The sequence below is a fragment of the Andrographis paniculata genome, unplaced genomic scaffold, assembly GCF_009805555.1.
Source record: "Andrographis paniculata isolate CXL003 unplaced genomic scaffold, ASM980555v1 Contig14END, whole genome shotgun sequence".
NCBI classification, from domain to species: Eukaryota; Viridiplantae; Streptophyta; class Magnoliopsida; order Lamiales; family Acanthaceae; genus Andrographis; species Andrographis paniculata.
Window position 1 is genome coordinate 1,344,064 of NW_026137424.1, and position 14,225 is coordinate 1,358,288.

The 14,225-nt window shown below is 28.1% G+C and overlaps 1 protein-coding gene across 2 annotated transcripts; it reads left to right on the forward strand.

Moving 5' to 3' along the window:
* The first annotated feature begins 7,588 nt into the window (after positions 1 to 7,588).
* On the forward strand, positions 7,589 to 13,233 carry LOC127259257 (uncharacterized). Of its 2 annotated transcripts, XM_051286464.1 has the most exons (9): positions 7,589 to 7,709; positions 7,786 to 7,922; positions 8,450 to 8,550; positions 8,700 to 8,895; positions 8,965 to 9,057; positions 10,020 to 10,079; positions 10,212 to 10,286; positions 11,313 to 11,393; positions 12,646 to 13,233. In XM_051286464.1, exons 1-9 carry the CDS (start codon positions 7,625 to 7,627, stop codon positions 12,994 to 12,996), a joined length of 1,179 nt encoding a protein of 392 aa, XP_051142421.1. In that variant the 5' UTR covers positions 7,589 to 7,624; the 3' UTR covers positions 12,997 to 13,233. The 2 variants fall into 2 exon arrangements, with proteins under 2 accessions (XP_051142421.1, XP_051142427.1); XM_051286470.1 differs by lacking the exon at positions 11,313 to 11,393.
* Positions 13,234 to 14,225: the final 992 nt, after the last annotated feature.

Below are 14,225 nucleotides of genomic sequence, written 5' to 3' on the forward strand. Positions count from 1 at the left end.
AGGTGGGCATGCAAGGTCCATTGGTTGGTCCTTGGTTTGAGGAGAGTATTGTTAGGGTGTTGAGTTGGCTCAGTCCCAACACAAGGGATGAAAAAAAGAAACAAAAACTAAACACAGTCATATAAGGAAACCATTTGGCAGTATTTTTGCTATCATAATCGTATCGCCGTAATATTCTTATATTTTGTAATGTCATTTAGTAGTATTTTCTCACATCGTACAAGTTTTTCGTTTGCGAAATGATTTTTTTAGGTTATTATTGAAAAAATAAGGAAACTTTTTTCGTTACGAAAAATTGGTCGTTACAAATACTGGTACAAAAAATATTAACTAGTTTTCTGACAACCAACTATTGTAACGAAATTACTACCGTAACAAAAGCCGTAACAAGTGGATGAGCATATATTGTAACGATTCTTTTATAACGATAAATGTCCGCTGCAAATAAATCGAAAGTACAATGATAGCGTTACAAACATTGTTACAATAAATGCGTTGACCGCCCATTTTTTGTTGCGGAAAAAGTCGATACATAAATTTTTTGTAACTTGAGTATATATACTGGTCAAAATCCGACACAAAATCTTTACAAATAGTTTTTTGTAAAAAACAAAAAAAAATAGTCATTTATAGCGGTCTTGAACCGCTCAAATGACCATATGTTTTTGTAGTGATACTTAATTGTCCTATTGAAGAGTTTACAATAATCTGTCTAGACTAATGCCAAAGAAGTGATCAATCAAATCTTGATTATGATATACAATAACGAATGATAGAATATGTATTTTATTTATCATTTTTAAATAAAATAGTACACTTATTATTCATTTAATTAAAAAGATTCGTAAGAAATAAATAAATATTTTCTATATAAAATCAAATCGCAATTATTACATAATAAAAAAATATTAAAATCGAAACAAAAAACATATTGCCATCGTATCTAATAATATTTTCATCTAAAATGGATACCAAAACAAAACTATAACCCAAGCCTATTTTATTTATGAGTTTTTTCTTTTTTTTTTTTTTTTCAATTTCTTTTACTATGTAATCCATATAATACGCCAACTTTGCCAAGAGAAAATTTTATTATTATTATTATTATTATTATTATTATTATTATTATTATTAATCTTTTTATCAAAATATTATTTGTCTGTTCAATTAATATTTTTTAATAGAATAATTTTTCATAAATATTATTAAAAAATATATAAATATACACACACAATAATATAATACTCCCTTTGTCCCGGCTGTCTCATTTACATTAGACAGAGTTTTACGTATTGTATAATTAATGAGTAATTAAAAAATGTATTAGTAAAAATAATTATAATTTAATAAAAAAATTTATATTAAAATTAAGATAACTAAAGAGTTTAATTAAAATAAAAAAAAATTATGAATTATGAATTTTAAAATGTAGTTAAAGTGTATAATTGTATTTTTTTTAAAAAAATGACAAATCAAGTAGAACAGATGAAAATAGAAATGGTGGACAAATTAAGTGGGATGGAGAAAGTATATATTATCCACTCATAAAAAGTCAACAATTCAACAAAAAAATATTATTTTTTATATTACCAACATAGTTCCCCATACTACAAAAAAAAATAATAATAATAATAATAATAATAATTTATTTAAAAATGTTGAGTGTAATAAATCAAAGTCATTATTTGAATCAAAATTTTAACCCAAAATCCTTTGTTTTGTTGAACTTAATTTTGTATTAGCAATGAAGAAAATGAAAACTGGTGCAAATAATTTAGAACTTGACACTTGTTCAGGCATGTCTAGAGCTGGCAATGGGTCAATTCTTATTAAATTTGTATTAGATTGAATACTTTAAATGAGTTAAATTAATTCGATTCGTTTATTATCATATCGGGTTTGTGTTGACCGGTATACATAATTAAGTCAAAATTCTTGATTCAAATTCAATTATTTTTTGCCGTGTTGTCGTATTATGTTAGTTTTTATTGGTTCGAATGTAATGTGCACAATTAATTAGGTTGAAATATTTAAAATCGAATTTCATTTAAATTAATATATGAGTAAATTATTAAAATATAATTATTTTACATATATAATAAATATAGTATGAATCAATATTAATATATTATAATCGGATTATCGTGTCGGGTTCGAGTTGAAAGTCTCAAATATAACCTGACCCATTTATTATTGTGTCTGGTTCATGTCAACCCGTATACATAATCGAGTTAAAAATTTTGACACAAACTCAATTATTTCGTGTCGAATTCGTATTGAGTTATCGTGTGAGGTCAATTTTTACCAACTCTAGGCATATCCATGCCTATGTTACAAATCAAAGAGGAAAGAGAGAGTTTGGGTAAAATTTTATTGGTTTTGATTCCTAATTATGTTTAGCGGCTAAACTTTTTTTCGAGTGTAAGATTGGATTATGATATCGGGTTATGAATTTGTGAGATTTTTTTTAATTAAATATTTTGATTGATTGATATTCATATTATTTTATGTTTATTGTATCTACAATCGTTAGATGTAATTTGTTATCTTGATCAAATTTTAAATTGATCTATCAATTATGTATTAATTGAATAATTATATTTATAATTGTGTAACTATTATATAAAGTAGTAAATAGGTTGATGAACTTAATCTAGAAATTACACGATCGAATAATAAATTTTGTGTAATTGATTAAATATTCAATTGAATTTTTCTTGCATTATTTTCAAAATTACACATATTGTATCTTGATAAGTAAGTATTACAAGCTATCACTAAAATATATTCCCTCCGTTCCATGTAATATGGGTGTATTACTGTAGACACGAGAATTTAGGTAAAGTATAATTAGTAAGTAATTAAGAAATGTATTAGTAAAAATAATTATAGATTAATATTAAGATAACTAAATAGTTTAATTAAGATTAAAAAAAATTTTAAATTTTAAATTTTAAAATACGATTAAAGTGTATAATTAATTTTTCAAAAAAGAAAAGGACAAATTATATGGGACGGACAAAAATAGAAAATATGGACAAATTAGGTGGGACGGAGGGAGTAGTTTTTTTCTTCTTAATATTTTTCTCATGCGTTTTTCCAAAAAAATTAAAAATTAAATACATTTATTATTTTTATATTTCCTACGCAATTCTCTCTATCTCGTATATAAAAAAATTTCTTTCCAATTATCTTACAAAATAAACACACCCATAATATCTATTAAACTCTCCGTAAAAAATAAATGCCCACATTTCAAATTGACAAATGGAGCATTAATAATATATTCCCTCCTACTTGTAAAAATAATTTCATTTAATTTGGACACAATTTTTAATATAATGTGTAACTTTTTATTTTTAGAATAAGAAAATTAGAAATAAAATAATTTAAAAATTAAAAAATAGTATAATTTGTACTAAAAAATGAAACAATACTTATTTTTTTTATGACAAACAAATAAGGAAAGTGGCTTTGTTCGGTTGATAATTTGGATTTTGGGTTTGAACTTCGAATAATAACAAAATTAAATTTAAATAGCTGTATTATGTGATATAAAAAGATATTGATATTGTATTTTGAATATAATTTAATTATTAGTATAATATAAAAAAATATTTGATTATCTATTTTTGGAAAAAAAAATAATAAGTAATAAAATTTGGGCAAAATCCCCTAACCAAACACCCTATAGTAGATAAGGATAGGCAAAAAAATCGAACCGAATCGTCGAATCGCTGAACTGAATTGAATCAAATCGAATTTGCAATTAATCGAGCAAATTCGGTTCGAATACAAATACTGCATATTTGATATTTGTTCGGTTTGGTTAATCTAACCGAATATATTTTTTAAGATATACTATATCTTTTTAATTTTGGTACGATTCTAATTATTTGTAAATATTGCAAATATTTTCGGTTAACGGTTCACAATTTTAGGTATTTAATCGGTTCGATTCAGATATCAAATACCTGCATATTTGCAAATAACAGAACTATGTCGAGACCCCTTATAGTAATAGTAGGTATATCATATTAGGTATATATTTATGTCACATCACATATTTATTTTTCATTCGATGTTTTAAAATAAAATTGTGATGTTTCATCTCGTGTCTTGTCTGCCCCTAATTCGTACAAAAACAAATTTTCCGACCACATTGGAGAAAACAAATTATAAAAAGACAAGTAGGTGTCTACTTTCAACTTTTTGATGTTCTATTTTTACTTTTTTAATAAGTAATTTATAATAATATTAGTATTAATAAAATATTTTATTTTAAATTTCTTTTGTTTATTCATAAAATATATATATTTGAATTTTTTTATTCAATTATAATTTCTTTTTATAATTATGGATCCCATTTTTTTTTTCTACAAATATCCTAATTTTACTATCACATCATTATTTTTATACTTAAAAATAAAGATAAAATTATCTTTATATTACTTTTAACTAATTATAATAAATAAAATACTATGATTTTTTAAAATTTTGTACCAACAATAAATATATATTTTAAAAATAGACGGAGAGAGAAATATCAATAAATGATTGAGTAATAAATTTTATATATTCTCTCAATAATAATTAATTATGAATGAGACATAATTATTAAATTTTAAATATTAGTTTTTTTCTTCAAAAAATATACTCCCTCCGTCCCATAATAAAATATCTATTTTTTCATTTTAATCTGTCTCATAACAAAGTATTCATTTTATTTTTAGTAAGTGTACTATTTATCTAAAATTACAAATACCTTTACAACTTACAATATATTACACAAATATCATTACATTTATATTACACAATACTAAAAAGATTATTTTTAGTATCCAACAATTTTTTTAGACTTTAACAGATTCTAATACCATTATACTAATTGATTTATTTTTTATTTTTTCTTTAAAGAGAATTTCGCAAATAGGGTGAATATATATATTTTTTAAAATGTATCCAACAATTTTTTTTCAAAAGAAATTAATATGTTATACATACTCATTATTTTTATATTATTTATGTAATTTTTTATACCTAAAGAATTTATCTGTAAACCAAAATACAAAACAAACAAACCTATATTTTTAATTTTTTTTTTCTTCTTGATGGTAAAAGTGAACAACATAATTGAGTTTGTTTACCCAATCTATTTTTTGGTGACATAATTTTCTATAATATATTATAAAAATTATTATATAGTATTTATTCATAAAAAATCAACAGTTCAACAAAACAAAATATTAATTTTCATTTTAAAAAAATATTCATAAAAAATAGAAAGTGAACACATATAAATAATAATAATAGTAATAATAAGAAAGATCTTAAAAAACTACGAGCAATAGAAAAAATAAAAGGATGATTTGGCGATGTGGGTGTGAACTCGTGACCGTAAGATTATCCCTGACGCCTCTAGAATTTGTCTATCACACACGATTTATCGTCTAATGCAAATTATTTTAGAGCGCACTCGTCAAATAACGTTGCAGATTCTAATATTATACTCCCTCTGTCCCTTAACAATCTATTTATTTTTCTATTTTGGTCGGTCCTATAACAAAGTATTCATTTTATTTTTTAGTAACTGTACTATCTACCTAACATTATAAATACTCTTCCAATTTACAATATATTATACAAATATCATTACATTTATATCATACAATACTAATAGAGTTAATTTAGTCTTTTTTACCTTTATTTATACTTTATTCCAATATAATACTAATATTTTTAAACTCTGTATAAAAAATAAATTGATATATAGATATGAGACGAAAAAAGTATAAAATAATAAAAAAGGCCAAAAAGGAGTAAAAAGCCACTTTTTTCACCAACAGCCTGAGGAAATTTTGGAGGGAGTCATCAAATCAAAGCCATACTTTACACACAAGCATAAAGAGGATAACACAAAAGGTTGGCAACAAGTTTCATTTTTTGAATTCTTTTTTTCAAAATTTTATTTATTTTTTATTTTTTCATTTAAAGATGAACAAATATAGTATTCCTCCGTTTCACATACTTTGTCATTTATTTTTTTTTAAAAAAAATATAATTATATATTTTAGTCACATTTTAAAATTTATAATCTATAATTTTTTTATTCTAATTAAAATATTTAGTCATCTTAATCTTAATTTATAAGTATTTTTAATAAATTATAATTATTTTTATTAATAGATTTTTTAATTATTTACTAATTATACAATTTCTAAAACTCTGTGCCTAAATTAAAGTGAACAAATTAACCGTGGGATGATTTACTAATTTTCTCACTTCATGTATATATTCATTCAAACCTTTTACTGTTATTTGCCTCAAAAAAGCAACTATTATTTGCCAATTTTTTTGTTTAATGATAATATTTTGCACCTAAATTTTACTATTTATTTTTTTTTCTTTAAAAATATCAAATTAAATATCAATTTTTATTTATTATATTACATTAGAATTTTGTTTTATATTCAAAATATTATATAAATATATATTTATATCATATCAAATAATTATTTCAATTTAAAAATTTATTATTCAAAATTAAAACCGAAAACCAAGATTTTAAAAGTAAACACACCCATGAATTACGAGTGTTGTGAGTTTATTTTGTGTGTTGGTTTTAAAATTTTTTTACCTGAAATATAAGAATTTTGTAAGTAATACAAAAAAATAATAATAATACTTATAATATTTCCTATGTCCAATAAGAGTTTTATTTCTATTTTAGTTTGTCTCAAAATAAGATATAACTACTGTACTACTTATTTAACATAATAAATACTTCATTCGTAAATATTAGTATTATATTGGAAGTATTATATTAGAATATATTAGGAATAAAGTAGAAATAACTAAAATAACCTTGTTAGTATGTTTGATATAAAGATAATGACATTTGTGTAATATATTGTAAATTGTAAGGGTATTTGTAACTTTAGGTAGATAGTACAGTTACAAAAAAAAGAAATAAATACTTTGTTATAGGACGGATTAAAATAGAAAAATAGATATTTTGTTATGGGAGGGAGGGAGTATATATTTTATTTTATTTTTTACTATAAATATTCGTGCATAGATGCCATAGAGATAATTTTATTTTTTACTATAAATATTCGTGCACGGATGCTATAGAGATAATTTTATTTTGTTTTTTTATTATAATTCAATATAATATTAATACTAAAAAATCTTTTACTACTATTCAATATAATATTAATATTAAAAAATGTTCGAAAAGTAAACTTGATGGACGATGGATGAAATATATTACTCTCTCCGTCCCAAAAGTATAGTCTTATTGTTTTTTGCACGAAATTTAAGAAATATTGATATTATATTGGTAGTCGGTAAAAATAAGTATAAATATTTTTTTTTTTTTTGTCCTGTGAGTATATTAGTGTAAAAGTAGTGACAAGAGTAATTTTTTTTTTAAAAAATATGTAGAAATTTTTTTTATAAAATAAACGAACCCGTGGAGCCCAAATTAATACACCCGTGGAGCCCAAATTAATACGGGCTTCTATCAAACCAAGTCCAAAATCGTGCGATTCATTAAAATCAAAATCCTATCTGGAACAATAGAGCGTAGTTCAGTTGGACTGCCGGAGTAGAATAGGGATCCATGGGGAGCGCGAAATCGCCATGGCTGCTGCAGCTCTCCATCACGTTTGCTGTGGCTTCGGTTTCAGCTTCGGCGGCCATTTCTCGTAAGTTTTAATGGAACACTGACAGAGATACTATCCCTCAGTTTCTATGTTCATACATTCTTTTGTTTTTGGGTAGTGTATTTGTGGAGAAGGAAATCGAAATCCGCTTCAATTGGGGAATCGAATAAAACAATTCAACAACTTGAAGCCTCCGTAAAAGCCGCCTTGGAAAAATGCGCTGCAGAAAGGAAAGGCCGCATTAGGGCACAACAGGTTTGCTAGACTCAGTGTTTGTTTATTTGTTTATTCTTTTTTTATTGTGAGAATCCATTGCTGGAAAGGTTGAAGTTGCTGAAGTTTTGGCTTAGTTGAATCTGACAAACCTACCAATTCATTGTTTTTGTCCTGCACTTTAATTATCTTTGGCGCCATTACGCTTCTTCTTGGTGGAATGAATTGTATACTTAATACTTGAGTTGCTTGAATTAAAACTTAAGTAATAAGGTAGTCAGGATGATTTCTATCTGTTATTAAGTAAGTTTGACTTGTTTTCATTCAATGATTCATGAATATTCCTCCGATTCTTTCATTGTTTTTGTTGTTATTATGGTCATTGATCGATTTGTTCTTATACCTTTCAGTTGTAATTTTGCACACATTTTATTGTGCATACCATTATGTAAACGTAGATTTCTGAAATATGCGTCATTGTTTCCTGTGCCTTTCCTCCATTTAGTCTACAACAGAACTTTATGCAACTGAAGTTAGTGCATAGTGATGATAAATTGCATGTATTTCAGGCTTTGAGGGAAGCAATGTGCAGGCAAAATCAGGACAAACCTGAATTTAATTCATACCCCATGACGCCTATTGCAGTTGTCCGATCCTGCTTCTCTACGCGGTAATCTGTTAAACATTGACACCAAATTTTCTTAAAGACATTATGTTTGAAAAGCACCCTTTGAAGTTACTCTGTTATTGGCAGTAGTCATCCCTAGCATCTAATGACATGATTTCCATATTTGAAGATTCATACTGGAATGTGTGCAGTAATGGAACTCCAAGACAGCCTTTGCTTGTGCCTCTAGCAAAGGCATCCTTGCTATTTGATTATTCTCGAGTTCCTCAAGCATCGCTTCAGGGTCTTGAAGGATATTCTCACTGCTGGATTATCTATGTGTTTCATCTAAATACTGATCTTAATAAGTTGTGGAAGCACCCATCGCAGTCAAGATTCAAAGCAAAGGTTTGTGCTCACATTTTGATTTTCTTGATAATATAGTTAGTGGCATCTTTAAGGTTAGTGGATGAACAGGTAAGGGTACCGAGATTAAAAGGTGAAAGAGTTGGAGTCTTTGCTACAAGGTCACCCCATCGTCTGTGCCCTATTGGATTAACAGTTGCAAAGGTATGGTGATATTGATTAAAAAAAATCAGATCTTTCAAATAAAGGTTTCTTGTTATATTTGAAGGACCTCTTCAAGTAATCTATTAGAATGCTCTTGCAAACCTTATCCAATTATAGAACTCAGCTGAGGCTTCTCCCCAAGATATATTTTGAGTGCGACCCCGCAAATGTCTTTGTTTGGATTTAAGCAACTTCAGCTCGATGGAAGTTAAATTTGGATTACAATACTTTGGGGCTTCATTTCGAAATGTGGTGCCTAGACACGCAAACTCATGGGCAGACCTTTTTACAAAAAGAGTAGTTCACACTTTGTTACTTGGCTTTAGTCTCAGTATCAATGTAGCTACTATCCCCTATATGCTCTTGTCTAGTCTCCTTTCCTCTAAGCTTCCTATGTTTCATATTTCTATGCTGTTAATTCTTCTATAAATAATATACTTCTACTTTCCGAGAAACTTCTGAACCCATAGTGATAATCCAAATTTTATATGTAAGACTGACATTGAATCCCCGGAATTATTGATCTTGTTTTGCTGTAAAATTTTGGTTTGCATTCTGATCGATTATTCTTGTGCAGTGTCATTGAGTCTTTATTCTCCGGAAAGGGGTTCCATATCCGAGTCTGTCTGAATATTAGTTATGAAAATTCTAAACACGGGTAATATGTTTTACTACCTAACCCTTCCAAGTGCATCATTTGCATTTTATTATCCAATACATTTACAAAGTCTAACCATAACAGCAATGATGCTTGAGATAATTAACTTTCTAGATTACTTAGTCCTGAGTCCAAATTTTTGGCCCCTTAAATTTTTAATTTAAAAAAAAAAAAAAAACTGATCCCCAGTTTTATTTTAAGAGCGGTGAAACACCTGGATTAAAATTTTCCATGTTGTTGACGCCAGAATCCTCCCCTTCCGGAGAAAAAATGTTATGGACAATTTGCTTTGTTGCTCTTTTAGGTGGAGGCTGTCCACGGGCATGTTGTATTACTATCTGGTGTTGACCTGGTTGATGGGACTGTAAGTTCTGTGTTCCCTTTTGGTAGGAGTTTTGTGCAAGAGAAAGTTCCTTCATAATTTGTCGCTCTTACTAGAAAGTGCATCATAAACGGTATTCTGTAATACAGCATAACTATGTCAAAACTATTGCAGCCTGTCTTGGATATCAAGCCTTATTTGCCATACTGCGACAGCATTCAAGATGCCACAGTTCCTGACTGGGTGAAGGTAATTTCCTACTTATTGGTAATTATCTGGAGTGTGTTGTCTTTGTTATTGTTGTCATTTAATGGATTCTATGGTTTTAAAAATGGTATCACTTATAAAACTTGATGTCAAGCTAAATCACTTTAGATTTATCAGCATAGACAATATTGATTTCACTTTGAGATGTTATTTTCAACATACGGTCTTAAAAGTCATATGCCAATTAAATTACCACCCATTCTGTTCAGTGAATTAAAAGTATGATGGTTTAGTGTAATGACGTTCACATTGAATAAAGGAAATTGCTCTTTTTAGTCTTGTACCTGACCCCTCTTATCATTTAGTACCGTAACTAGACCATGTATTGGATTAGTTTCAAAACTAAAAGTTTTTTGCAGAGATTGTCCTCATGCGTTAGAGTTGGTGGTGTGGTAGTGTTGTGGCACGCCGGACTGTCTGAGGATCATTTCTGTTAATTTTTTTTCCTTTTTATTAGCTTTAGGACTAATCCAATAAAGTAGTTATGGTCCTAAAATGATCCTCAGGTAGATGTCCATCAGTCATTTATGTAATTTTTGACATGCCACGATGCTGCCACCTTAGCAAATAGCAAATCTGACACCTGAGGATCATTTCTGTTAATCTTGTTTTAATTGTGGGCCTAATACAATTAAGTTCGAGATATGGTCCTATGATGATAAAAAAGTCCCATACGGTACTAAAAAATATTTTTCTCTTGAATAAATAGTGAAGTATGGTCCAATTCAAAATCAAACAAGAGCGTATATCAAACCATATACGGTTTCTACATGATATTAGAGCAGGGCAGATCTGGTGTTTGAGTTTTCACCATCATCCACTGACCAAAAAAGGTTCATGTATAAAGGCTTTTGAAAGAAATGGGTATCATGCTGAAATAATAGAAACTATGAGAAAGGGAACTAATGTCCTACGTCAAATAATTATGACTTTTAGATTGACTTATATAGTTACACCTAATTATAAGCTTTAGACCGTAAGTTTTTTATGTACCATATTCTTGAACAGGTGGATAGCTTGCTAGCCGTATCTTCTGTAAACTTCTCGGAAAGCTTTTTCTCCAATCTTAATGATTGTTGGTTGCGTATGGTAAGACCCTGGAACCAAATTTTTAGAATTAGGCTGCTTGGTTTCTGATTAACACTTCTTTACTCTATTTTTTTTCTTAAACATATATTGTTAACTTTACATGGTGGTTGGCCTTTCTCTTGTTTGGTATCTTGCTCTTTGGTTCCCTTCAGGAAAATAATAATGAAAGTTGAAACCCACTAAAGCCTCTCTTTTGGATTCCCTGGTAGATATATCATTTGCTCCTAACCATTGCGAATGCTGCAATATCTTACCCTTATTCACAGATAGGGTTTGCTTATGGATATAGTTGGTTGGGTAGAAGCAATCAAATGTTCCCATAGTCATGATTGTTGACTAAGCTGCTCTCTCCATTCCTGTTAGTAAGGCCGGCGTGTTAGTTGAGGGAAGAGGGCATTTCTTTCGTGAATAATTTGATTGATCCTAATTCTATATATTTCATCATAGTTCGGTGAAGTCAGTTTAGTCCATCCTCTGTAAATTGGTAATTATAAAACAACTGCCTCTCTACCATGTAGTATGTAGGGAAGTTTATTGTGTGACAATGTGGCTCTAGTCTCTACATATTTGAGCCCTAGAATAACCTGTTATGCAGCTGCAAAAAAAATAAAAATAAAAAAAAGGTTCCCTAAAGATCTTGGTTTGAGTGCATAAACATACTGCTATGGAGTGGCGGTGGCGGTAGACAGCCTTGTTCTATCGACTGCTATGTTCACTAATAATTGATATTTTATGTTGCTTTCTTAATTTGATACTTGAGACTTTGTATGCTTTTTCTATTAAATATATGCATTGGATTACTAATTGTATATAGGCATAAAAACATTAGCAACTTATTTAATTTTATTTATATTTTCTTTGTACTAACTTATGGTGTGCCCTGTGTGCCACGCCCACAGAGACCCTATTGTCCTAGCCATGCACGGCCAATTTCCATGGACGGTAACATTATTTGCAATCTGATGACTCTGATTTTGGAACAACCTCAACCTCTACAAATATGCCTATAGCAACACAAGCCACCTTATTAAACATGTGACAAGTTCAATTTTCCAACTTTTGAAAATGAACATAACTCCATTTTAAGTACTCCTAGGCGTAAATTTCATTGGTAAATATTATCTACAATAATCATGGTATGTTACAAATTTACCATAACAATTATTATCATTTATGTAAAAATTTGATCGATGGCATCCATATATAATTCTTGTGGATTCATTATCAACTTGATTTTTCTAACTTTTTCCAGGAAAACAAGTCACTTTATTCTTCTCCAGACGAATTTATGTCTTTGATAAGGCAGGTGCTCTCGTGGGATATAAGATCTGTATCCCAACGAAACCGTACAGATCAGTCCTCCATTATAACAAAGGCTGCTAGTTGTGGTTATGAATCAGAAAGCACTATTGCCAGTGCTAGTTCGATCGTTGGAACTTGCTTGGACGATGAAACAATTGAAAATGAAGGTGAACTACATTCCCCTCATGTTGTTTATCATGTCATTTTGGAAGGTCTTGATGTTTCTTACAGGATTGATTCGAGTGCTAACATACATGTTGAGAAAGTAACCTTTGCATCATCTCGAACTAAAGGACAGTAACACAATTGCTTGGTGATGTTTTGTTGTTATTTATAGCTTCTCTAAATAGTTTGCAATCTGAAAAGATCATTGAAGTGATTTAGATGGGATGCTGATTTGGATTTTTGCAGCTTGTAAGAATTGGTTTTGGATCATTAGATTTGGAGGATTATGGAATATATGATTTGAGTTAGATTTATTGTTGAAACATTGATAAAAACATTGCTGAAATAGATCAATATTGTTGTTAAATTATCATTCATATTGTTGATGGAATATTGTTGATAAATTCTCATTCACGGTCACAAGTTCAACCTCTACACAACCAGGCCATCCCTTACGGAATTTGTTGATGTGTTGTATTTGTATTATATTAACATATATAGTGTGTTGTCTGTAGTAATTTTAAATTCAGTGTTGTAGCTGCCGCCTTATGTCATAGGCGCAAAAAGTATATGTATGTTTGATTTAGATATATTGTCGAAATAAATCTATGTATGTTATTATTATCTTCTGAGCTACCATTAAAGTTATAAGTTGTTCTTTAATCTTAGGGGGTGTATTCAATATAGATTTTATAGGATTTTGTTGGATTTTTAAAATTTGGGTGTATTCAATCAAGACTTTTAAAATCTTTTAAAATTTAGAGTATTCAATCCAAAATTTTAAAAGTCTTTTAAAATCTTTTGAGGTATTTAATATAGACTTTTAAAAGTCTTTTAAAATATTGAGATATTCAAAGTTTATGGATTTTAATGGAAAATTGTGAAAATTTTGTATAGGAAAGAATTTCTCATAATCTTCCGACAATTTGATGGATTCTTAAAATTATTATTATTATTATTATTATTATTGTTGTTGTTGTATATATGATCAATAATAATAATAATAATAATAATAATAATAATTTTAAGAATCCATCAAAACATTTTAATATTAGGAGAGATTTTTTTATATACAAAATTTTAATAATTTTTCATTAAAATCTATAGAGTTTAAAAGTATATGGATTGTTGAATATCTCAAATCCTTTGCAAAATTTATATTGAATACACTTTTAGTCTCAATAAAAGCAAATTACAAATACAATAATTGCAATTTGATTCAATGGGACTAAATTGCAAAAAGAAAAAATTAATACAATCAAACTATTTGGTTTTACATATCCATGAAACAAAATTTGCCCCAAAAACAAATAAGCAAAGAGTTATGGCCACCGTCATGGGAGAAAGAGTTGATCGGAGAATCGG

What these genes read in the sequence shown, in the direction of transcription:
- LOC127259257 (XM_051286464.1), top strand. Translation starts at nt 7,625, where the DNA reads ATGGGGAGCGCGAAATCGCCATGGCTGCTGCAGCTCTCCATCACGTTT. An exon ending in TTGGATTAACAGTTGCAAAG is followed by an intron (nt 9,058 to 10,019) that starts GTATGGTGATAT and finishes TTGCTCTTTTAG; the next exon opens with GTGGAGGCTGTCCACGGGCA. An exon ending in ATGATTGTTGGTTGCGTATG is followed by an intron (nt 11,394 to 12,645) that starts GTAAGACCCTGG and finishes AACTTTTTCCAG; the next exon opens with GAAAACAAGTCACTTTATTC.